The 26078-nt window shown below is 37.9% G+C and overlaps 1 protein-coding gene across 1 annotated transcript in view; it reads right to left on the reverse strand.

Moving 5' to 3' along the window:
- Positions 1–25428, reverse strand: part of EFHC1 (EF-hand domain containing 1) — a 57547-nt gene extending 32119 nt beyond the window's left edge. The window contains exon 1 of the mRNA XM_073586407.1: positions 25251–25428. Within this exon, the coding sequence (XP_073442508.1) occupies positions 25251–25313 (63 nt within the window). The 5' untranslated portion in view covers positions 25314–25428. The remainder of the gene's footprint in view (positions 1–25250) is intronic.
- Positions 25429–26078: the final 650 nt, after the last annotated feature.

Here is a 26078-nt window from a genome sequence, read left to right on the forward strand (position 1 = left end):
TATAGTGCGGTATTACATACAGTACACTGGGTGCAGTATTATAAATGGCACGCTGGGCTATACTGTGTACATACTGTGTATAGCGCTATATATAGTGCGGTATTACATACAGTACACTGGGTTCAGTATTATATATGGCACACTGGGCTATACTGTGTATAGCACTATATATAGTGCGGTATTACATACAGTACACTGGATACGGTATTATACAGTATATGGCACGCTGGACTATACTGTGTATATACTGTATAGCGCTATATATAGTGCGGTATTACATACAGTACACTGGGTGCGGTATTATATATGGCATACTGTGTGTAGAACTATACATGGTGCGGTATTTTATACAGTACACTGGGTATAATATTATATATGTTATATTGTGTATAGTACTATATATGCTACACTGGGTGTATACACTGGCTATATGGCACGCTGGTTTATACTGTGTACATACTGTGTATAGCGCTATATATAGTGTGGTATTACATACAGCACACTGGGTGCAGTATTACAGTTGTGGCCAAAAGTATTGACACCCCTGCAATTCTGTCAGATAATACTCAGTTTGTTCCTGAAAATGATTGCAAACACAAATTCTTTGGTATTATCTTCATTTAATTTGTCTTAAATGAAAAAACACAAACGAGAATGAAGCAAAAAGCAAAACATTGATCATTTCTGTGATGGTGTGATATGCTATGTGGATGTCATTTTTTGTATATTCCTATTTTTCTATTTCAGTTATTTTCATAGTGTTTTTTCTTATTACATTGTAAGTCTACAGCCTCACTGTATCTGTCTCTTGATAACCCCCCTGTAGTGCATTAATCCCTAAGGCCCTTTGTTCTCCTCTGGGAGGCCTGGAAACCGCCCCCAACTTGTTTGACTTTCCCTGGACAAGGAAGGGGGTAGGGGGAGAACAGGAGCTGGGAAAGTCAGTTCCAGTGTGAACAGGATCGTGTAAAGACTGCATTTCAGAGAGCGAAGGACCCATTTTATCCTCTGGTGCTAGAGTTTTGGAATCTCGTTTCCCTGGACATTTTATCCTGTTACTGGACTGCATTCTTATTCTGGACTATCTTATCCTTTGTGTGGTGTACTGAATATGGACCTTTTCGTATTTTTGTCTGAATAAAGGTCTTGGAATTTTTCACTCTTCGCTTGCTCTGTTGATTGTGTGATACCAGAGAAGGACCCCGTGACAACTGGTGGCAGCGGTGGGATCAACAGAGCGTAACCCAATGGAGAACCACCCACAGAATACAGAAATTGGACTGTATCCAGTTTACAGGAGAGAGCCAGAGACCTGGGCCTGAACTACCAGGGACTGACTAAAGAGGCCTTAATCGATCTACTGGTGGGCGCTAGCCCGGTCACCTCCTCCCAGATGTCTGAAGGACGAGCACTGGAGACAGGGATCCCCATCCTGAAAAGCAAGTGGTTGGTGTGGTACGAAGAAGAGATGGCGGTTCTGGGCCCCAGCGTCTCTCAGGAGTACAAGGAGGAGGCTGCCCGCCGGGCACAGCGGAGACAGGAAGCAATGGAGCTTGAAAAAGGGAGTAACGCAATGTGGATTGTAACCCCAACAATCCGGGAGCCTGTACGGATCACCCGGACAGAGTTTAAGCCATTTGATGAGGCTTCCGGAGAAAGGAGGGGTTCTTCAAGGACTTTGAGCAGCAGTGTGCTGTGATGGAGGTGCCCCACTCTAGCTGGATGCGTTTGTTAGTGGGGCTCCTGAACGGAAGCATGGCGGAGGCTTACCGAACCATTGATGCACTGTGGAATCGGGAATATAACATTGTAAAGCGGACTATCCTGGATTACCATGCTATCACCCCAGACTCATATAGGGCCAAGTTCCGAGACCTCCCATGCACCACGGGGGGATCGTTTAGGATGTATGCACATAAGATGTCCGAGGCATGTCGGAGATGGCTGGAAGCAGAAAACGCCTTTACTGTGGGAGATGTTATACAGGCGTTCCTTATAGAACAATTTCTTGCCAAGTGCCCTGCAGAGGTACGGGAATGGGTCCGGGAGCGCACGCCGTGTACCGTGGATAGAGCTACAGCCCTGGCCGATGAAGCCCTTACTATCCGGCCGCAATGGAGGAGGCTTCTGGACAATGAACCACGGCCTGCTCCCGCGCCCCGTTTCCCTCCAATTATATCTGCCCTTCCACCTAGTCGCAAGCCGATGAGCATCACGCCTCACAATCCTAGGCCCCAACAGTTCCGACCACGACCTGGGGGTATCACAGAGGAGGTGTTATGGGTGTGGGCAACCTGGACATTTGCAGTCTGGCTGTCCCTCCAGGATTCGGAGGGAGCCCGACGCAGCCCCACCTTGTCCAATGCATCTTGTACACTCCACCACACCTGAGGAAGAGCTACCACCACCCCCACCAGAGTGGACCACCGACCACGGCACCATAGATACCCCTCCTGGAGTGTACGGATTCCGGCCTCTGTCCTTTAGCTACTCAGAGTAACGGCAACGCCACCTGCAGGATGTCTTTATTGATGGATACAAAGTGTCAGGATTTAGAGACACGGGGGCATTCTTGACTATCGCTGACCCCCGTGTGGTTCGACCCAAGGCAATTTACCAGGGTCCGGGAATTCCCATTGTCCTGGCGGGGGGGGGGGTGCCCGCAAATATATACGGCGAGCTTCTGTGCATTTGGATTATGGTTGTGGAGAAAAACTGTGTTGGATTGGAGTTATGGGAGGACTTCCTGCAGATATCCTGCTTGGGAACGACATTGGGGAGTTACAGTGCCAATTTGTGGGAGCAGTCACCCGACTACAGGCCCTTCAAGCACTACATCATCCGGACCCCACCGGGGAGCAACCACCACGAACCGCATCAGAGTCGGTAAGCAATACTTTCGCTGCTACTACATTGGGAGAGTCTTGGGACAGAGAGGAGTTTAGGAGAGAAATAGAGGGTGACACTACCTTAGCTGCCCTTAGGCGAAAGGCAGAAACTGGGCACTTGGGAGATAATGGGGATGGCTTCACTCGAGAAAACGGACTGTATTATCGTGTAACAAAGGGCAGTGACCAGGGCAACCCTGACGCAACGACCAGGCAACTCATTGTCCCTCAGAAGTACAGGGCATAGCTACTTCAACTGGCCCATGACATCCCCTTGGCTGGGCATCAAGGGAGAAAAAGGACTGAAAAGAGACTCACTGAAAGTTTTTACTGGCCGGGCGTCTCGCAGTCGGTAGCCCATTATTGCCGCACCTGCGATGTGTGTCAGCGAATGCGGCATCCAGAAGCTCGACATAAGGTACCCCTGCAATCCCTGCCCATAATTGAGGAACCATTTCAACGTGTAGCCGTCGACATCATAGGTCCTCTGGCCCACCCCAGCAGGTCGGGAAAAAAATATATCCTGACCGTGGTGGACTATGCCACTAGGTATCCTGAAGCTGTGGCCCTGTCCAGTATTACAGCAGTAAAGGTAGCCGAGGCCCTTGTTACCATCTTTACCCGGGTAGGGATTCCTGGTGAAATATTGTCGGATCAAGGCACTCAGTTCATGTCAGATCTGGTCCAGTCCCTATGGCATACCTGTGGTGTTCGAGCCTTTCGCACCACCCCATACCACCCGCAGACCAACGGACTATGTGAACGCTTTAATGGAAACCTAAAAAATATGCTGAGGGCTCTTGTTGGGGTTGAAAAAGACTGGGAAAAGTACCTGCCACATCTCCTCTTCGCCTATCGGGAGGTTCCCCAAGAGTCCACAGGGTTCTCTCCCTTTGAACTACTGTTTAGCCGGAAGGTCCGTGGGCCTCTCACTCTTCTGAAAGAACATTTGGAGGGAGACATCTCAGATACCGGAATGCCCATCGTTCCCTATGTTCTAGAGCTCAGAGACCGTCTCGCCCAGCTAGCTACCTTCGCTAAAGAACATCAGCGAATGGCCCAGTCCAGACAAAAAACCTGGTATGACCGTAATTCCAGGAACCGGGAATTTATGGAAGAACAGCAAGGGCTCATGATTATTGCTTCCCCTGCCAACAAGCTTCAAGCAGTGTGGGAAGGCCCTTACCAGGTTGTCAAGAAAATTAATGACACTAACTATGTTATTGCCCTGGACTCTAGCGGTCGACGACAGAAAACCGTCCACATTAACATGCTGAAAGACTACCACGACCGACCTCTGCCTGTTCTGTCTGCCACCCCCCTAGTGATATCGCCGACGACGAGTATCTCCCAGATCTCCTCCAGGTTGCCCAAGCGGGAGGATCACTGGAACAAGTGCCCCTGGGCTCCCATTTATCGGATATACAAAAGGACGATACTGTCGCCGTACTAAGGCCGAGGGCTGCTGCTTTCTCCTCAAAGCCGGGGAAGACTACTCTCACCAGCCACCATGTGAAAACCCCCGGACAACGCCCCATCCAGCAGGTTGCCTACCGGGTTCCAGAGGCTGTTCAAGGCATGATAAAGAACGAACTGGAGGAGATGAAACGACTGGGAGTTATTCAGCCATCTCACAGTTCTTGGGCCTCTCCTGTCGTCCTGGTCCCCAAGAAGGATGGTACAACACGATTCTGCGTTGATTACAGACGACTAAATGATGCCACCAAGAGTGATGCTTATCCCATGCCCAGGATTGATGATCTATTGGATCGTCTGGCCAGTGCCCAATTTGTGACCACGTTAGACTTGAGCAAGGGGTACTGGCAGATACCCCTAACGGAGGACGCTCGGGAGCGCTCGGCCTTCATTACTCCATTTGGGCTTTTTGAGTTCCTGGGAATGCCCTTTGGGATGAAAACTGCCCCCGCTACTTTCCAGAGACTGGTGGATCGACTGTTACACAATGTCAGGACTTTGCCTGTGCTTACTTAGATGACATTGCCATTTTTAGCACAACCTAGGAGGAACATCTTAAACACTTGGTCATAGTGCTGGACTGTATCCTTACCGCAGGACTGACCATTCGCCCTGATAAGTGCCAAATAGGGATGGCTGAGGTGCAGTACCTCGGGCATAGAGTAGGGGGTGGGACACTAAGGCCTGAGCCTGCCAAGGTGGAAGCCATTAGCAACTGGTGTAGACCCCAGACTAAAAAGCAGGTACTTGCATTTTTAGGAACTGCTGGTTACTATCGCAAATTTGTTTCTAACTTCAGCACCTTGGCCAAGCCCCTAACCGACCTGACCCGCAAGAACATGCCTAGGAATGTGACGTGGACGACTGCATGTGAGGATGCCTTTTCAGTATTAAAGACTGCCCTCGTCACTGCTCCTGTCTTGGCTGCCCCGGATTATAAACGCAGGTTCCTCGTGCAGACAGATGCATCCACCTTTGGGATTGGGGCAGTACTTAGCCAAGTGAACGCCGCCGGAGAAGAACATCCTGTTGCTTTTGCCAGTCGGAAACTACTGGATCGGGAAGTTGCCTATGCCACTATTGAAAAGGAGTGCCTTGCCATCGTATGGGCGCTAAAAAAATTGCAGCCCTACTTGTATGGCAGAGACTTTACAATTGTTACAGACCACAACCCCCTCACATGGCTGAACCGCGTATCAGGGGACAATGGAAGATTGCTGCGGTGGAGCTTGTCCTTACAACCCTACAGCTTCTCCATCCAACACAAGCGAGGAAGCCAACACCAGAACGCCGATGGACTGTCTCGACAAGAAGAACCATAGGCTCCCCAGGCCGACCTACCCCTGCCACTGTACAAGGAATTATATATAACTGAGCAATGTGGACTACAGTGAGCAGGCCAGAGGTCTGTGTAGACCTTATGGCGTGCTCACTTATTATGGGGGGGGTGTGATGGTGTGATAGGCTATGTGGATGTCATTTTGTGTATATTTCTATTTTTAACAATTCCAGTTATTTTCATAGTGTTTTTCTTATTACATTGTAAGTCTACAGCCTCACTGTATCTGTCTCTTGATGACCCCCTGTGTGATACCAGAGAAGGACTCCGTGACACCTATATTTGTGAGGTATTCTATATGGTACACTGTGTATAGTACTATATATGTGGTATTCTATATGGTACATTGTGTATAGTACTATATATGTGAGGTATTATATATGGTACACTGTGTATAGTACTATATGTGAGGTATTCTATATGGTACACTGTGTATAGTACTATATGTGCAGTATTCTATATGGTACACTGTGTATAGTACTATATGTGAGGTATTCTATATGGTACACTGTGTATAGTACTATATGTGCAGTATTCTATATGGTACACTGTGTATAGTACTATATATGTGCAGTATTCTATATGGTACACTGTGTATAGTACTATATATGTGCGGTATTCTATATGGTACACTGTGTATAGTACTATATGTGCGGTATTCTATATGGTACACTGTGTATAGTACTATATGTGCAGTATTCTATATGGTACACTGTGTATAGTACTATATATGTGCAGTATTCTATATGGTACACTGTGTATAGTACTATATGTGCGGTATTCTATATGGTACACTGTGTATAGTACTATATGTGCAGTATTCTATATGGTACACTGTGTATAGTACTATATATGTGCAGTATTCTATATGGTACACTGTGTATAGTACTATATATGTGCGGTATTCTATATGGTACACTGTGTATAGTACTATATGTGCGGTATTCTATATGGTACACTGTGTATAGTACTATATGTGTGCAGTATTCTATATGGTACACTGTGTATAGTACTATATATGTGCGGTATTCTATATGGTACACTGTGTATAGTACTATATGTGCGGTATTCTATATGGTACACTGTGTATAGTACTATATGTGTGCAGTATTCTATATGGTACACTGTGTATAGTAGTATATGTGTGCAGTATTCCATATGGTACACTGTGTATAGTACTATATGTGCAGTATTCCATATGGTACACTGTGTATAGTACTATATGTGCAGTATTCTATACGGTACACTGTGTATAGTACTATATGTGCAGTATTCTATATGGTACACTGTGTATAGTACTATATGTGCAGTATTCTATATGGTACACTGTGTATAGTACTATATGTGCAGTATTCTATATGGTACACTGTGTATAGTACTATATGTGCGGTATTCTATATGGTACACTGTGTATAGTACTATATGTGCGGTATTCTATATGGTACACTGTGTATAGTACTATATGTGCAGTATTCTATATGGTACACTGTGTATAGTACTATATGTGCGGTATTCTATATGGTACACTGTGTATAGTACTATATGTGCGGTATTCTATATGGTACACTGTGTATAGTACTATATATGTGCAGTATTCTATATGGTACACTGTGTATAGTACTATATGTGCAGTATTCTATACGGTACACTGTGTATAGTACTATATGTGCAGTATTCTATATGGTACACTGTGTATAGTACTATATATGTGCAGTATTCTATATGGTACACTGTGTATAGTACTATATGTGCGGTATTCTATATGGTACACTGTGTATAGTACTATATGTGCGGTATTCTATATGGTACACTGTGTGTTGTACTATATGTGCGGTATTCTATATGGTACACTGTGTATAGTACTATATATGTGCGGTATTCTATATGGTACACTGTGTATAGTACTATATGTGCGGTATTCTATATGGTACACTGTGTATAGTACTATATGTGCGGTATTCTATATGGTACACTGTGTATAGTACTATATGTGCGGTATTCTATATGGCTCACTGTGTATAGTACTATATGTGCGGTATTCTATATGGTACACTGTGTATAGTACTATATGTGCAGTATTCTATATGGTACACTGTGTATAGTACTATATGTGTGGTATTCTATATGGTACACTGTGTATAGTACTATATGTGTGGTATTCTATATGGTACACTGTGTATAGTACTATATGTGCAGTATTCTATATGGTACACTGTGTATAGTACTATATGTGCGGTATTCTATATGGCTCACTGTGTATAGTACTATATGTGCGGTATTCTATATGGTACACTGTGTATAGTACTATATGTGCAGTATTCTATATGGTACACTGTGTATAGTACTATATGTGCAGTATTCTATATGGTACGCTGTGTATAGTACTATATGTGCAGTATTCTAAATGGTACACTGTGTATAGTACTATATATGTGCGGTATTCTATATGGAACACTGTGTATAGTACTATATGTGCGGTATTCTATATGATACACTGTGTATAGTACTATATATGTGAGGTATTCTATATGGTACACTGTGTATAGTACTATATATGTGCGGTATTCTATATGGAACACTGTGTATAGTACTATATGTGCAGTATTTTATATGGTACACTGTGTATAGTACAATATATGTACGGTATTCTATATGGTACACTGTGTATAGTACTATATGTGCGGTTTTCTATATGGTACACTGTGTATAGTACTATAAGTGCGGTATTCTATATGGTACACTGTGTATAGTACTATATTTGTGGTATTCTATATGGTACACTGTGTATAGTACTATATATGTGCAGTATTCTATATGGTACACTGTGTATAGTACTATATGTACGGTATTCTATATGGTACACTGTGTATAGTACTATATGTGCAGTATTCTATATGGTACACTGTGTATAGTACTATATGTGCGGTATTCTATATGGTACACTGTGTATAGTACTATATGTGCAGTATTATATATGGTACACTGTGTATAGCACTATATATGTGCAGTATTCTATATGGTACACTGTGTATAGTACTATATGTGCGTTATTCTATATGGTACACTGTGTATAGTACTATATGTGTAGTATTCTATATGGTACACTGTGTATAGTACTACATGTGCAGTATTACATATGGTACACTGTGTATAGTACTATATATGTGTAGTATTCTATATGGTACACTGTATATAGTACTATATGTGCGGTATTCTATATGGTACACTGTGTATAGTACTATATGTGCAGTATTCTATATGGTACACTGTGTATAGTACTATATGTGCGGTATTCTATATGGTACACTGTGTATAGTACTATATGTGCGGTATTCTATATGGTACACTGTGTATAGTACTATATGTGCAGTATTCTATATGGTACACTGTGTATAGTACTATATGTGCGGTATTCTATATGGTACTGTGTATAGTACTATATGTGCGGTATTCTATATGGTACACTGTGTATAGTACTGTATGTGTGGTATTCTATATGGTACACTGTGTATAGTACTATATGTGCGGTATTCTATATGGTACACTGTGTATAGTACTATATGTGCGGTATTCTATATGGTACACTGTGTATAGTACTATATATGTGCGGTATTCTATATGGATCACTGTGTATAGTACTATATGTGCAGTATTCTATATGGTACACTGTGTATAGTACTATATGTGTGGTATTCTATATGGCCCACTGTATATAGTACTATATGTGTGGTATTCTATATGGTACACTGTGTATAGTACTACATATGTGCGGTATTCTATATGGCTCACTGTGTATAGTACTATATATGCGGTATTCTATATGGCTCACTGTGTATAGTACTATATATGTGTGGTATTCTATACGGTACACTGTGTATAGTACTATATATGTGCGGTATTCTATATGGTACACTGTGTATAGTACTATATATGTGCGGTATTATATATGGCTCACTGTGTATAGTACTATATGTGTGGTATTCTATATGGTACACTGAGTATAGTACTATATATGTGCGGTATTCTATATGGCTCACTGTGTATAGTACTGTATGTGTGGTATTCTATATGGTACACTGTGTATAGAATATGGTACACTGTGTATAGAATACCACACATATATAGTAATATACACAGTGAGCCATATAGAATACCGCACATATATATGTGCAGTATTCTATATGGCTCACTGTGTATAGTACTATATGTGCAGTATTCTATATGGTACACTGTGTATAGTACTATATGTGCAGTATTCTATATGGTACACTGTGTATAGTACTATATGTGCAGTATTCTATATGGTACACTGTGTATAGTACTATATGTGTGGTATTCTATGTGGTACACTGTGTATAGTACTATATGTGCAGTATTCTATATGGTACACTGTGTATAGTACTATATGTGTGGTATTCTATATGGTACACTGTGTATAGTACTATATGTGTGGTATTCTATATGGTACACTGTGTATAGTACTATATGTGCGGTATTCTATATGGTACACTGTGTATAGTACCATATGTGTGGTATTCTATATGGTACACTGTGTATAGTACTATATGTGAGGTATTCTATATGGCTCACTGTGTATAGTACTATATGTGTGGTATTCTATACGGTACAGTGTATAGTACTATATGTGCGTTATTCTATATGGTACACTGTGTATAGTACTATATATGTGGTATTCTATATGGTACACTGTGTATAGTACTTTATGTACGGTGTTCTATATGGTACACTGTGTATAGTACTATATGTGTGGTATTCTATATGGTACACTGTGTATAGTACTTTATGTACGGTGTTCTATATGGTACACTGTGTATAGTACTATATGTGTGGCATTCTATATGGTACACTGTGTATAGTACTATATGTGTGGTATTCTATATGGTACACTGTGTATAGTACTATATGTGCGGTATTCAATATGGTACACTGTGTATAGTACCATATGTGTGGTATTCTATATGGTACACTGTGTATAGTACTATATATGTGAGGCATTATATATGGTACACTGTGTATAGTACTATATGTGAGGTATTCTATACGGTACAGTGTATAGTACTATATATGTGTAGTATTCTATACGGTACACTGTGTATAGCACTATATGTGCGGTATTCTATATGGTACACTGTGTATAGTACTATATGTGCGTTATTCTATATGGTACACTGTGTATAGTACTATATGTGGTATTCTATATGGTACACTGTGTATCGTACTGTATGTGCGGTATTCTATATGGTACACTGTATATAGTACTATATATATGTGCTGTATTCTATATGGTACACTGTGTATAGTGCTATATATGTGCGGTTTTCTATATGGTACACTGTGTATCGTACTATATGTGCGGTTTTCTATATGGTACACTGTGTATAGTACTATATGTGTGGTATTCTATATGGTACACTGTGTATAGTACTATATGTGTGGTATTCTATATGGTACACTGTGTATAGTACTATATGTGAGGTATTCTATATGGAACAGTGTATAGTACTATATATGTGCGGTATTCAATATGGATCACTGTGTATAGTACTATATGTGCAGTATTCTATATGGTACACTGTGTATAGTACTATATATGTGCGGTATTCTATATGGCTCACTGTGTATAGTACTATATGTGCGGTATTCTATATGGTACACTGTGTATAGTACTATATATGTGCGGTATTCTATATGGATCACTGTGTATAGTACTATATGTGCAGTATTCTATATGGTACACTGTGTATAGTACTATATGTGCGGTATTCTATATGGCTCACTGTATATAGTACTATATGTGTGGTATTCTATATGGTACACTGTGTATAGTACTATATATGTGCGGTATTCTATATGGCTCACTGTGTATAGTACTATATATGCAGTATTCTATATGGCTCACTGTGTATAGTACTATATATGTGTGGTATTCTATACGGTACACTGTGTATAGCACTATATATGTGTGGTATTCTATATGGTACACTGTGTATAGTACTATATATGTGCGGTATTCTATATGGCTCACTGTGTATAGTACTATATGTGCAGTATTCTATATGGTACACTGTGTATAGTACTATATGTGCGGTATTCTATATGGCTCACTGTATATAGTACTATATGTGTGGTATTCTATATGGTACACTGTGTATAGTACTATATGTGCGGTATTCTATATGGCTCACTGTGTATAGTACTATATATGTGTGGTATTCTATACGGTACAATGTGTAGAGTACTATATATGTGCGGTATTCTATATGGTACACTGTGTATAGTACTATATGTGCGGTATTCTATATGGTACACTGTGTATAGTACTATATGTGTGGTATTCTATATGGTACACTGTGTATAGTACTATATATGTGCGGTATTCTATATGGCTCACTGTGTATAGTACTATATGTGTGGTATTCTATATGGTACACTGTGTATAGTACTATATATGTGCAGTAATCTATATGGTACACTGTGCATAGTACTATATGTGCGGTATTCTATATGGTACACTGTGTATAGTACTATATGTGTGGTATTCTATATGGTACACTGTGTATAGTACTATATATGTGCGGTATTCTATATGGCTCACTGTGTATAGTACTATATGTGTGGTATTCTATATGGTACACTGTGTATAGAATATGGTACACTGTGTATAGAATACCACACATATAGTACTATACACAGTGTACCATATAGAATACCGCACATATAGTACTATACACAGTGTACCATATAGTATACCGCACATATATAGTACTCTACACAGTGTACCGTATAGAATACCACACATATATAGTACTATACACAGTGAGCCATATAGAATACCGCACATATATAGTACTATACACAGTGTACCATATAGAATACTGCACATATAGTGCTATACACAGTGAGCCATATAGAATACTGCACATATATGTGCGGTATTCTATATGGCTCACTGTGTATAGTACTATATATGTGTGGTATTCTATATGGTACACTGTGTATAGTACTATATATGTGCGGTATTCTATATGGCTCACTGTGTATAGTACTATATATGTGTGGTATTCTATACGGTACACTGTGTAGAGTACTATATATGTGCGGTATACTATATGGTACACTGTGTATAGTACTATATGTGCGGTATTCTATATGGTACACTGTGTATAGTACTATATGTGTGGTATTCTATACACAGTGTACCATATTCTATACACAGTGTACCATATAGAATACCACACATATAGTACTATACACAGTGAGCCATATAGAATACCGCACATATATAGTACTATACACAGTGTACCATATAGAATACCACACATATAGTACTATACACAGTGTACCATATAGAATACCACACATATAGTACTATACACAGTGAGCCATATAGAATACCGCACATATATAGTACTATATGTGCAGTATTCTATATGGTACACTGTGTATAGTACTATATGTGCGGTATTCTATATGGCTCACTGTGTATAGTACTATATATGTGTGGTATTCTATACGGTACAATGTGTAGAGTACTATATATGTGCGGTATTCTATATGGTACACTGTGTATAGTACTATATGTGCGGTATTCTATATGGCTCACTGTGTATAGTACTATATATGTGTGGTATTCTATACGGTACAATGTGTAGAGTACTATATATGTGCGGTATTCTATATGGTACACTGTGTATAGTACTATATGTGCGGTATTCTATATGGTACACTGTGTATAGTACTATATGTGTGGTATTCTATATGGTACACTGTGTATAGTACTATATATGTGCGGTATTCTATATGGCTCACTCTGTATAGCACTATATGTGTGGTATTCTATATGGTACACTGTGTATAGTACTATATATGTGCAGTATTCTATATGGTACACTGTGTATAGTACTATATGTGCGGTATTCTATATGGTACACTGTGTATAGTACTATATGTGTGGTATTCTATATGGTACACTGAGTATAGTACTATATATGTGCGGTATTCTATATGGCTCACTGTGTATAGTACTGTATGTGTGGTATTCTATATGGTACACTGTGTATAGAATATGGTACACTGTGTATAGAATACCACACATATATAGTAATATACACAGTGAGCCATATAGAATACCGCACATATATATGTGCAGTATTCTATATGGCTCACTGTGTATAGTACTATATGTGCAGTATTCTATATGGTACACTGTGTATAGTACTATATGTGCAGTATTCTATATGGTACACTGTGTATAGTACTATATGTGCAGTATTCTATATGGTACACTGTGTATAGTACTATATGTGTGGTATTCTATATGGTACACTGTGTATAGTACTATATGTGCAGTATTCTATATGGTACACTGTGTATAGTACTATATGTGCGGTATTCTATATGGTACACTGTGTATAGTACCATATGTGTGGTATTCTATATGGTACACTGTGTATAGTACTATATGTGAGGTATTCTATATGGCTCACTGTGTATAGTACTATATGTGTGGTATTCTATACGGTACAGTGTATAGTACTATATGTGCGTTATTCTATATGGTACACTGTGTATAGTACTATATGTGAGGTATTCTATATGGTACACTGTGTATAGTACTATATATGTGGTATTCTATATGGTACACTGTGTATAGTACTTTATGTACGGTGTTCTATATGGTACACTGTGTATAGTACTATATGTGTGGTATTCTATATGGTACACTGTGTATAGTACTTTATGTACGGTGTTCTATATGGTACACTGTGTATAGTACTATATGTGTGGCATTCTATATGGTACACTGTGTATAGTACTATATGTGTGGTATTCTATATGGTACACTGTGTATAGTACTATATGTGCGGTATTCTATATGGTACACTGTGTATAGTACTATATGTGCGGTATTCTATATGGCTCGCTGTGTATAGTACTATATGTGCGTTATTCTATATGGCTCACTGTGTATAGTACTATATGTGCGTTATTCTATATGGTACACTGTGTATAGTACTATATGTGCTGTATTCTATATGGTACACTGTGTATAGTACCATATGTGTGGTATTCTATATGGTACACTGTGTATAGTACTATATGTGCATTATTCTATATGGTACACTGTGTATAGTACTATATGTGCTGTATTCTATGTGGTACACTGTGTATAGTACCATATGTGTGGTATTCTATATGGTACACTGTGTATAGTACTATATGTGCGTTATTCTATATGGTACACTGTGTATAGTACTATATATGTGAGGCATTATATATGGTACACTGTGTATAGTACTATATGTGCGTTATTCTATATGGTACACTGTGTATAGTACCATATGTGTGGTATTCTATATGGTACACTGTGTATAGTACTATATATGTGAGGCATTATATATGGTACACTGTGTATAGTACTATATGTGAGGTATTCTATACGGTACAGTGTATAGTACTATATATGTGTAGTATTCTATACGGTACACTGTGTATAGCACTATATGTGCGGTATTCTATATGGTACACTGTGTATAGTACTATATGTGCGTTATTATATATGGTACACTGTGTATAGTACTATATATGTGCGGTATTCTATATGGCTCACTGTGTATAGTACTATATGTGCAGTATTCTATATGGCTCACTGTATATAGTACTATATGTGCAGTATTATATATGGCTCACTGTGTATAGTACTATATGTGTGGTATTCTATACGGTACACTGTGTATAGTACTATATGTGGTATTCTATATGGTACACTGTGTATCGTACTGTATGTGCGGTATTCTATATGGTACACTGTATATAGTACTATATATATGTGCTGTATTCTATATGGTACACTGTGTATAGTGCTATATATGTGCGGTTTTCTATATGGTACACTGTGTATCGTACTATATGTGCGGTTTTCTATACGGTACACTGTGTATAGTACTATATGTGGTATTCTATATGGTACACTGTGTATCGTACTGTATGTGCGGTATTCTATATGGTACACTGTGTATCGTACTATATGTGCGGTTTTCTATATGGTACACTGTGTATAGTACTATATGTGTGGTATTCTATATGGTACACTGTGTATAGTACTATATATGTGCGGTATTCTATATGGATCACTGTGTATAGTACTATATATGTGCGGTATTCTATATGGCTCACTGTGTATAGTACTATATGTGCGGTATTCTATATGGTACACTGTGTATAGTACTATATATGTGCGGTATTCTATATGGATCACTGTGTATAGTACTATATGTGCAGTATTCTATATGGTACACTGTGTATAGTACTATATGTGCGGTATTCTATATGGCTCACTGTATATAGTACTATATATGCAGTATTCTATATGGCTCACTGTGTATAGTACTATATATGTGTGGTATTCTATACGGTACACTGTGTATCGCACTATATATGTGTGGTATTCTATATGGTACACTGTGTATAGTACTATATATGTGCGGTATTCTATATGGCTCACTGTGTATAGTACTATATGTGCAGTATTCTATATGGTACACTGTGTATAGTACTATATGTGCGGTATTCTATATGGCTCACTGTATATAGTACTATATGTGTGGTATTCTATATGGTACACTGTGTATAGTACTATATATGTGCAGTATTCTATATGGTACACTGTGTATAGTACTATATGTGCGGTATTCTATATGGTACACTGTGTATAGTACTATATGTGCAGTATTCTATATGGTACACTGCGTATAGTACTATATGTGCAGTATTCTATACGGTACACTGTGTATAGTACTATATATGTGCAGTATTCTATACGGTACACTGTGTATAGTACTATATATGTGCAGTATTCTATATGGTACACTGTGTATAGTACTATATGTGCGGTATTCTATATGGTACACTGTGTATAGTACTATATGTGCGGTATTCTATATGGTACACTGTGTATAGTACTATATGTGCAGTATTATATATGGTACACTGTGTATAGTACTATATATGTGCGGTATTCTATATGGTACACTGTGTATTGTACTATATGTGCGGTATTCTATATGGTACACTGTGTATAGTACTATATGTGCGGTATTCTATATGGTACACTGTGTATAGTACTATATGTGCAGTATTATATATGGTACACTGTGTATAGTACTATATATGTGCGGTATTCTATATGGTACACTGTGTATAGTACTATATGTGCGGTATTCTATATGGTACACTGTGTATAGTACTATATGTGCGGTATTCTATATGGTACACTGTGTATAGTACTATATGTGCAGTATTATATATGGTACACTGTGTATAGTACTATATATGTGCGGTATTCTATATGGTACACTGTGTATAGAATATGGTACACTGTGTATAGAATACCACACATATAGTACTATACACAGTGTACCATATAGAATACTGCACATATAGTACTATACACAGTGTACCATATAGAATACCGCACATATATAGTACTCTACACAGTGTACCGTATAGAATACCACACATATAGTACTATACACAGTGAGCCATATAGAATACCGCACATATATAGTACTATACACAGTGTACCATATAGAATACCACACATATAGTACTATATACAGTGAGCCATATAGAATACCGCACATATAGTACTATACACAGTGTACCATATAGAATACTGCACATATAGTACTATACACAGTGAGCCATATAGAATACCGCACATATATAGTACTATACACAGTGTACCATATAGAATACCGCACATATATAGTACTATACACAGTGTACCGTATAGAATACCACACATATATAGTACTATACACAGTGAGCCATATAGAATACCGCACATATATATGTGCAGTATTCTATATGGCTCACTGTGTATAGTACTATATGTGCAGTATTCTATATGGCTCACTGTGTATAGTACTATATATGTGCGGTATTCTATATGGTACACTGTGTATAGTACTATATGTGCGGTATTCTATATGGTACACTGTGTATAGTACTATATGTGCGGTATTCTATATGGTACACTGTGTATAGTACTATATGTGCAGTATTCTATATGGTACACTGTGCATAGTACTATATATGTGCGGTATTCTATATGGTACACTGTGTATAGTACTATATGTGCAGTATTCTATATGGTACACTGTGTATAGTACTATATGTGCGGTATTCTATATGGTACACTGTGTATAGTACTATATGTGTGGTATTCTATATGGTACACTGTGTATAGTACTATATGTGCAGTATTCTATATGGTACACTGTGTATAGTACTATATATGTGCGGTATTCTATATGGCTCACTGTGTATAGTACTATATGTGTGGTATTCTATATGGTACACTGTGTATAGTACTATATATGTGCAGTATTCTATATGGTACACTGTGTATAGTACTATATGTGCGGTATTCTATATGGTACACTGTGTATAGAATATGGTACACTGTGTATAGAATACCACACATATAGTACTATACACAGTGTACCGTATAGAATACCGCACATATAGTACTATACACAGTGTACCATATAGAATACCACACATATAGCACTATACACAGTGAGCCATATAGAATACCGCACATATATAGTACTATACACAGTGTACCATATAGAATACCGCACATATATAGTACTATACACAGTGTACCGTATAGAATACCACACATATATAGTACTATACACAGTGAGCCATATAGAATACCGCACATATATATGTGCAGTATTCTATATGGCTCACTGTGTATAGTACTATATGTGCAGTATTCTATATGGTACACTGTGTATAGTACTATATGTGCAGTATTCTATATGGTACACTGTGTATAGTACTATATGTGTGGTATTCTATATGGTACACTATGTATAGTACTATATGTGCAGTATTCTATATGGTACACTGTGTGTAGTACTATATATGTGCGGTTTTCTATATGGTGCACTGTGTATAGTACTATATGTGCGGTTTTCTATATGGTACACTGTGTATAGTACTATATGTGCAGTATTCTATATGGTACACTGTGTATAGTACTATATGTGAGGTATTCTATATGGTACACTGTGTATAGTACTATATGTGCGGTATTCTATATGGTACACTGTGTATAGTACTATACGTGCGGTATTCTATATGGCTCACTGTGTATAGTACTATATGTGCGGTATTCTATATGGTACACTGTGTATAGTACTATATGTGCGGTATTCTATATGGTACACTGTGTATAGTACTATATATGTGCGGTATTCTATATGGTACACTGTGTATAGTACTATATGTGCAGTATTCTATATGGTACACTGTGTATAGTACTATATGTGCAGTATTCTATATGGTACACCGTGTATAGTACTATATGTGCAGTATTCTATATGGTACACTGTGTATAGTACTATATGTGAGGTATTCTATATGGCTCACTGTGTATAGTACTATATGTGCGGTATTCTATATGGTACACTGTGTATAGTACTATATATGTGCGGTATTCTATATGGTACACTGTGTATAGTACTATATGTGTGGTATTCTATATGGTACACTGTGTATAGTACTATATGTGCGGTATTCTATATGGTACACTGTGTATAGTACTATATATGTGCGGTATTCTATATGGTACACTGTGTATAGTACTATATGTGCGGTATTCTATATGGTACACTGTGTATAGTACTATATATGTGCAGTATTCTATATGGTACACTGTGTATAGTACTATATGTGCAGTATTCTATATGGTACACTGTGTATAGTACTATATGTGCGGTATTCTATATGGCTCACTGTGTATAGTACTATATGTGTGGTATTCTATATGGTACAGTGTATAGTACTATATATGTGCGGTATTCTATATGGTACACTGTGTATAGTACTATATGTGCGGTATTCTATATGGTACACTGTGTATAGTACTATATGTGCAGTATTCTATATGGTACACTGTGTATAGTACTATATATGTGCGGTATTCTATATGGTACACTGTGTATAGTACTATATGTGCAGTATTCTATATGGTACACTGTGTATAGTACTATATGTGCAGTATTCTATATGGTACACTGTGTATAGTACTATATGTGCGGTATTCTATATGGTACACTGTGTATAGTACTATATGTGTGGTATTCTATATGGTACACTGTGTATAGTACTATATGTGTGGTATTCTATATGGTACACTGTGTATAGTACTATATGTGCAGTATTCTATATGGTACACTGTGTATAGTACTATATATGTGCGGTATTCTATATGGCTCACTGTGTATAGTACTATATGTGTGGTATTATATATGGTACACTGTGTATAGTACTATATATGTGCAGTATTCTATATGGTACACTGTGTATAGTACTATATGTGCGGTATTCTATATGGTACACTGTGTATAGAATATGGTACACTGTGTATAGAATGCCACACATATAGTACTATACACAGTGTACCGTATAGAATACCGCACATATAGTACTATACAGTGTACCATATAGAATACCACACATATAGCACTATACACAGTGAGCCATATAGAATACCGCACATATATAGTACTATACACAGTGTACCATATAGAATACCGCACATATATAGTACTATACACAGTGTACCGTATAGAATACCACACATATATAGTACTATACACAGTGAGCCATATAGAATACCGCACATATATATGTGCAGTATTCTATATGGCTCACTGTGTATAGTACTATATGTGCAGTATTCTATATGGTACACTGTGTATAGGACTATATGTGCAGTATTCTATATGGTACACTGTGTATAGTACTATATGTGAGGTATTCTATATGGCTCACTGTGTATAGTACTATATGTGCGGTATTCTATATGGTACACTGTGTATAGTACTATATATGTGCGGTATTCTATATGGTACACTGTGTATAGTACTATATGTGTGGTATTCTATATGGTACACTGTGTATAGTACTATATGTGCGGTATTCTATATGGTACACTGTGTATAGTACTATATATGTGCGGTATTCTATATGGTACACTGTGTATAGTACTATATGTGCGGTATTCTATATGGTACACTGTGTATAGTACTATATATGTGCAGTATTCTATATGGTACACTGTGTATAGTACTATATGTGCAGTATTCTATATGGTACACTGTGTATAGTACTATATGTGCGGTATTCTATATGGCTCACTGTGTATAGTACTATATGTGTGGTATTCTATATGGTACACTGTGTATAGTACTATATGTGCGGTATTCTATATGGTACACTGTGTATAGTACTATATGTGCAGTATTCTATATGGTACACTGTGTATAGTACTATATATGTGCGGTATTCTATATGGTACACTATGTATAGTACTATATGTGTGGTATTCTATATGGTACACTGTGTATAGTACTATATGTGCGGTATTCTATATGGTACACTGTGTATAGTACTATATGTGTGCGGTATTCTATATGGTACACTGTGTATAGTACTATATGTGCGGTATTCTATATGGTACACTGTGTATAGTACTATATATGTGCAGTATTCTATATGGTACACTGTGTATAGTACTATATGTGCAGTATTCTATATGGTACACTGTGTATAGTACTATATGTGCGGTATTCTATATGGTACACTGTGTATAGTACTATATGTGCGGTATTCTATATGGTACACGGTGTATAGTACTATATATGTGCGGTATTCTATATGGTACACGGTGTATAGTACTATATATGTGCGGTATTCTATATGGTACACTGTGTATAGTACTATATGTGCAGTATTCTATATGGTACACTGTGTATAGTACCATATGTGCAGTATTCTATATGGTACACTGTGTATAGTACTATATATGTGCAGTATTCTATATGGTACACTGTGTATAGTACTATATGTGCGGTATTCTATATGGTACACTGTGTATAGTACTATATGTGAGGTATTCTATATGGCTCACTGTGTATAGTACTATATGTGCGGTATTCTATATGGTACACTGTGTATAGTACTATATGTGCAGTATTCTATATGGCTCACTGTGTATAGTACTATATATGTGCAGTATTCTATATGGTACACTGTGTATAGTACTATATGTGCAGTATTATATATGGTACACTCTGTATAGTACTATATGTGCGGTATTCTACATGGTACACTCTGTATAGTACTATATGTGCGGTATTCTACATGGCTCACTGTGTATAGTACTATATGTGTGGTATTCTATATGGCTCACTGTGTATAGTACTATATGTGCGGTATTCTATATGGTACACTGTGTATAGTACTATATATGTGCGGTATTCTATATGGTACACTGTGTATAGTACTATATATGTGCGGTATTCTATATGGTACACTGTGTATAGTACTATATATGTGCGGTATTCTATATGGTACACTGTGTATAGTACTATATGTGCAGTATTCTATATGGTACACTGTGTATAGTACTATATGTGCAGTATTCTATATGGTACACTGTGTATAGTACTATATATGTGCAGTATTCTATATGGCTCACTGTGTATAGTACTATATATGTGCAGTATTCTATATGATACACTGTGTATAGTACTATATATGTGCAGTATTCTATATGGCTCACTGTGTATAGTACTATATATGTGCATTATTCTATATGGTACACTGTGTATAGTACTATATGTGCAGTATTCTATATGGTACACTGTGTATAGTACTATATATGTGCAGTATTCTATATGGTACACTGTGTATAGTACTATATGTGCGGTATTCTATATGGTACACTGTGTATAGTACTATATGTGCGGTATTCTATATGGTACACTGTGTATAGTACTATATGTGCGGTATTCTATATGGTACACTGTGTATAGTACTATATATGTGCGGTATTCTATATGGTACACTGTGTATAGTACTATATGTGCGGTATTCTATATGGTACACTGTGTATAGTACTATATGTGCAGTATTCTATATGGTACACTGTGTATAGTACTATATGTGCGGTATTCTATATGGCTCACTGTGTATAGTACTATATGTGCAGTATTCTATATGGTACACTGTGTATAGTACTATATATGTGCGGTATTCTATATGGTACACTGTGTATAGTACTATATGTGCAGTATTCTATATGGTACACTGTGTATAGTACTATATATGTGCAGTATTCTATATGGTACACTGTGTATAGTACTATATGTGCAGTATTATATATGGTACACTCTGTATAGTACTATATGTGCGGTATTCTATATGGTACACTGTGTATAGTACTATATGTGCGGTATTCTATATGGCTCACTGTGTATAGTACTATATGTGCGGTATTCTATATGGTACACTGTGTATAGTACTATATATGTGCAGTATTCTATATGGTACACTGTGTATAGTACTATATGTGCGGTATTCTATATGGTACACTGTGTATAGTACTATATGTGCGGTATTCTATATGGTACACTGTGTATAGTACTATATATGTGCAGTATTCTATATGGTACTGTGTATAGTACTATATGTGCAGTATTCTATATGGTACACTGTGTATAGTACTATATATGTGCAGTATTCTATATGGTACACTGTGTATAGTACTATATGTGCAGTATTCTATATGGTACACTGTGTATAGTACTATATGTGAGGTATTCTATATGGCTCACTGTGTATAGTACTATATGTGCGGTATTCTATATGGCTCACTGTGTATAGTACTATATGTGAGGTATTCTATATGGCTCACTGTGTATAGTACTATATGTGCGGTATTCTATATGGTACACTGTGTATAGTACTATATGTGTGGTATTCTATATGGCTCACTGTGTATAGTACTATATGTGCGGTATTCTATATGGCTCACTGTGTATAGTACTATATGTGCAGTATTCTATATGGTACACTGTGTATAGTACTATATGTGTGGTATTCTATATGGCTCACTGTGTATAGTACTATATGTGCAGTATTCTATATGGTACACTGTGTATAGTACTATATGTGCGGTATTCTATATGGCTCACTGTGTATAGTACTATATGTGAGGTATTCTATATGGTACACTGTGTATAGTACTATATGTGAGGTATTCTATATGGTACACTGTGTATAGTACTATATGTGAGGTATTCTATATGGTACACTGTGTATAGTACTATATGTGAGGTATTCTATATGGCTCACTGTGTATAGTACTATATGTGCGGTATTCTATATGGTACACTGTGTATAGTACTATATGTGAGGTATTCTATATGGCTCACTGTGTATAGTACTATATATGTGTGGTATTCTATATGGTACACTGTGTATAGTACTATATGTGCAGTATTCTATATGGTACACTGTGTATAGTACTATATATGTGCGGTATTCTATATGGTACACTGTGTATAGTACTATATGTGCAGTATTCTATATGGCTCACTGTGTATAGTACTATATGTGCGGTATTCTATATGGTGCACTGTGTATAGTACTATATGTGCGGTATTCTATATGGTGCACTGTGTATAGTACTATATGTGCAGTATTCTATATGGTACACTGTGTATAGTACTATATGTGCGGTATTCTATATGGTACACTGTGTATAGTACTATATGTGCAGTATTCTATATGGTACACTGTGTATAGTACTATATATGTGCAGTATTCTATATGGTACACTGTGTATAGTAGTATATGTGCGGTATTCTATATGGTACACTGTGTATAGTACTATATGTGCAGTATTCTATATGGCTCACTGTGTATAGTACTATATGTGCGGTATTCTATATGGTGCACTGTGTATAGTACTATATGTGTAGTATTCTATATGGTACACTGTGTATAGTACTATATGTGCGGTATTCTATATGGTACACTGTGTATAGTACTATATGTGCAGTATTCTATATGGTACACTGTGTATAGTACTATATATGTGCAGTATTCTATATGGTACACTGTGTATAGTAGTATATGTGCGGTATTCTATATGGTACACTGTGTATAGTACTATATGTGCAGTATTCTATATGGTACACTGTGTATAGTACTATATGTGCGGTATTCTATATGGTGCACTGTGTATAGTACTATATGTGCAGTATTCTATATGGTACACTGTGTATAGTACTATATGTGCGGTATTCTATATGGTACACTGTGTATAGTACTATATGTGCAGTATTCTATATGGTACACTGTGTATAGTACTATATATGTGCGGTATTCTATATGGTACACTGTGTATAGTACTATATGTGCAGTATTCTATATGGCTCACTGTGTATAGTACTATATGTGCAGTATTCTATATGGCTCACTGTGTATAGTACTATATGTGGTACCCTGGGTGCGGTATTCTGTATGCCATGCTGAGTATTATATGTGGTACACCGCCCCTGCACCGATAGCGCCATTAATAATGTGTCGCAGCACAATGACAGCACACGGCCGGAATCTGAGCCGCCATCTCCACATCCGCCGGTGACGCCACTTACGGTCGGGTCCCGGTAGCTGTTCCCGGGCAGGAATGGCAGCCCATGGACCGGGTGAGAGGACATGACGCCGGCTGCCTGCTGGATGTCTCTTTCCTTGCAGTCGTCTATGCACCCGACTGTCTCTCTGCAGCTTGTGCTGTCTCCAGGCAACGGTCAGCCATGACTCAGGTCTCCATAGTAACAGTAGACACGAGGCGGCCATGCTCCCTGGTCACCTGATACACGGCCCCCACACTGCAGAGCGGGGCAGGGTCGACCTCGGGGGCCAATAGAAGAACACCAATACTATTTACAGCTGGGGGCCATGCTCTTCCAGTTACACGCAGCAGTGTCAGAACACCCAGCTTTCCCTAAACCCTGATTGACAGTCTTGTCTAGTTATACCGTAATACGTCCATGAGACCCAGCTTTCCTGCAGTCCTGAATGGTAAATCTATATATTTATGCTGTAATGCTATCTTTTATTTTTATTCAGGACACCCAACTTTCCCAGAGCCCCGGATGACAAAATATCTAGATATCCATCCTAACATAACACTGTAGACACACAGCTTTCCTACAGGACTGAGTGGGAGAATATGCACACCAGAAATCTGTCTAGTTCGATATTAATGCATCTCATGCTATATAACTAGGGAGAATGAATTAGTTTTTCAGTCGTAATTCTTTTTGCTTGGTACCCAGCTTTCATTTTCAGGAGACCCAGCTTTCCTAGAGACCTGAATATCAAAATGTCTCGTTATGCAGTGATACATCCCAATTTTTTATAGAAAACAATCCTAAATGAGAAATCTGCCAGCTATTACCATTTAGCAGTTAAGCAAGACA

Source organism: Dendrobates tinctorius, unplaced genomic scaffold (genome assembly GCF_039654945.1).
Source record: "Dendrobates tinctorius isolate UK_male_01 unplaced genomic scaffold, ASM3965494v1 ptg000093l, whole genome shotgun sequence".
NCBI lineage: Eukaryota > Metazoa > Chordata > Amphibia > Anura > Dendrobatidae > Dendrobates > Dendrobates tinctorius.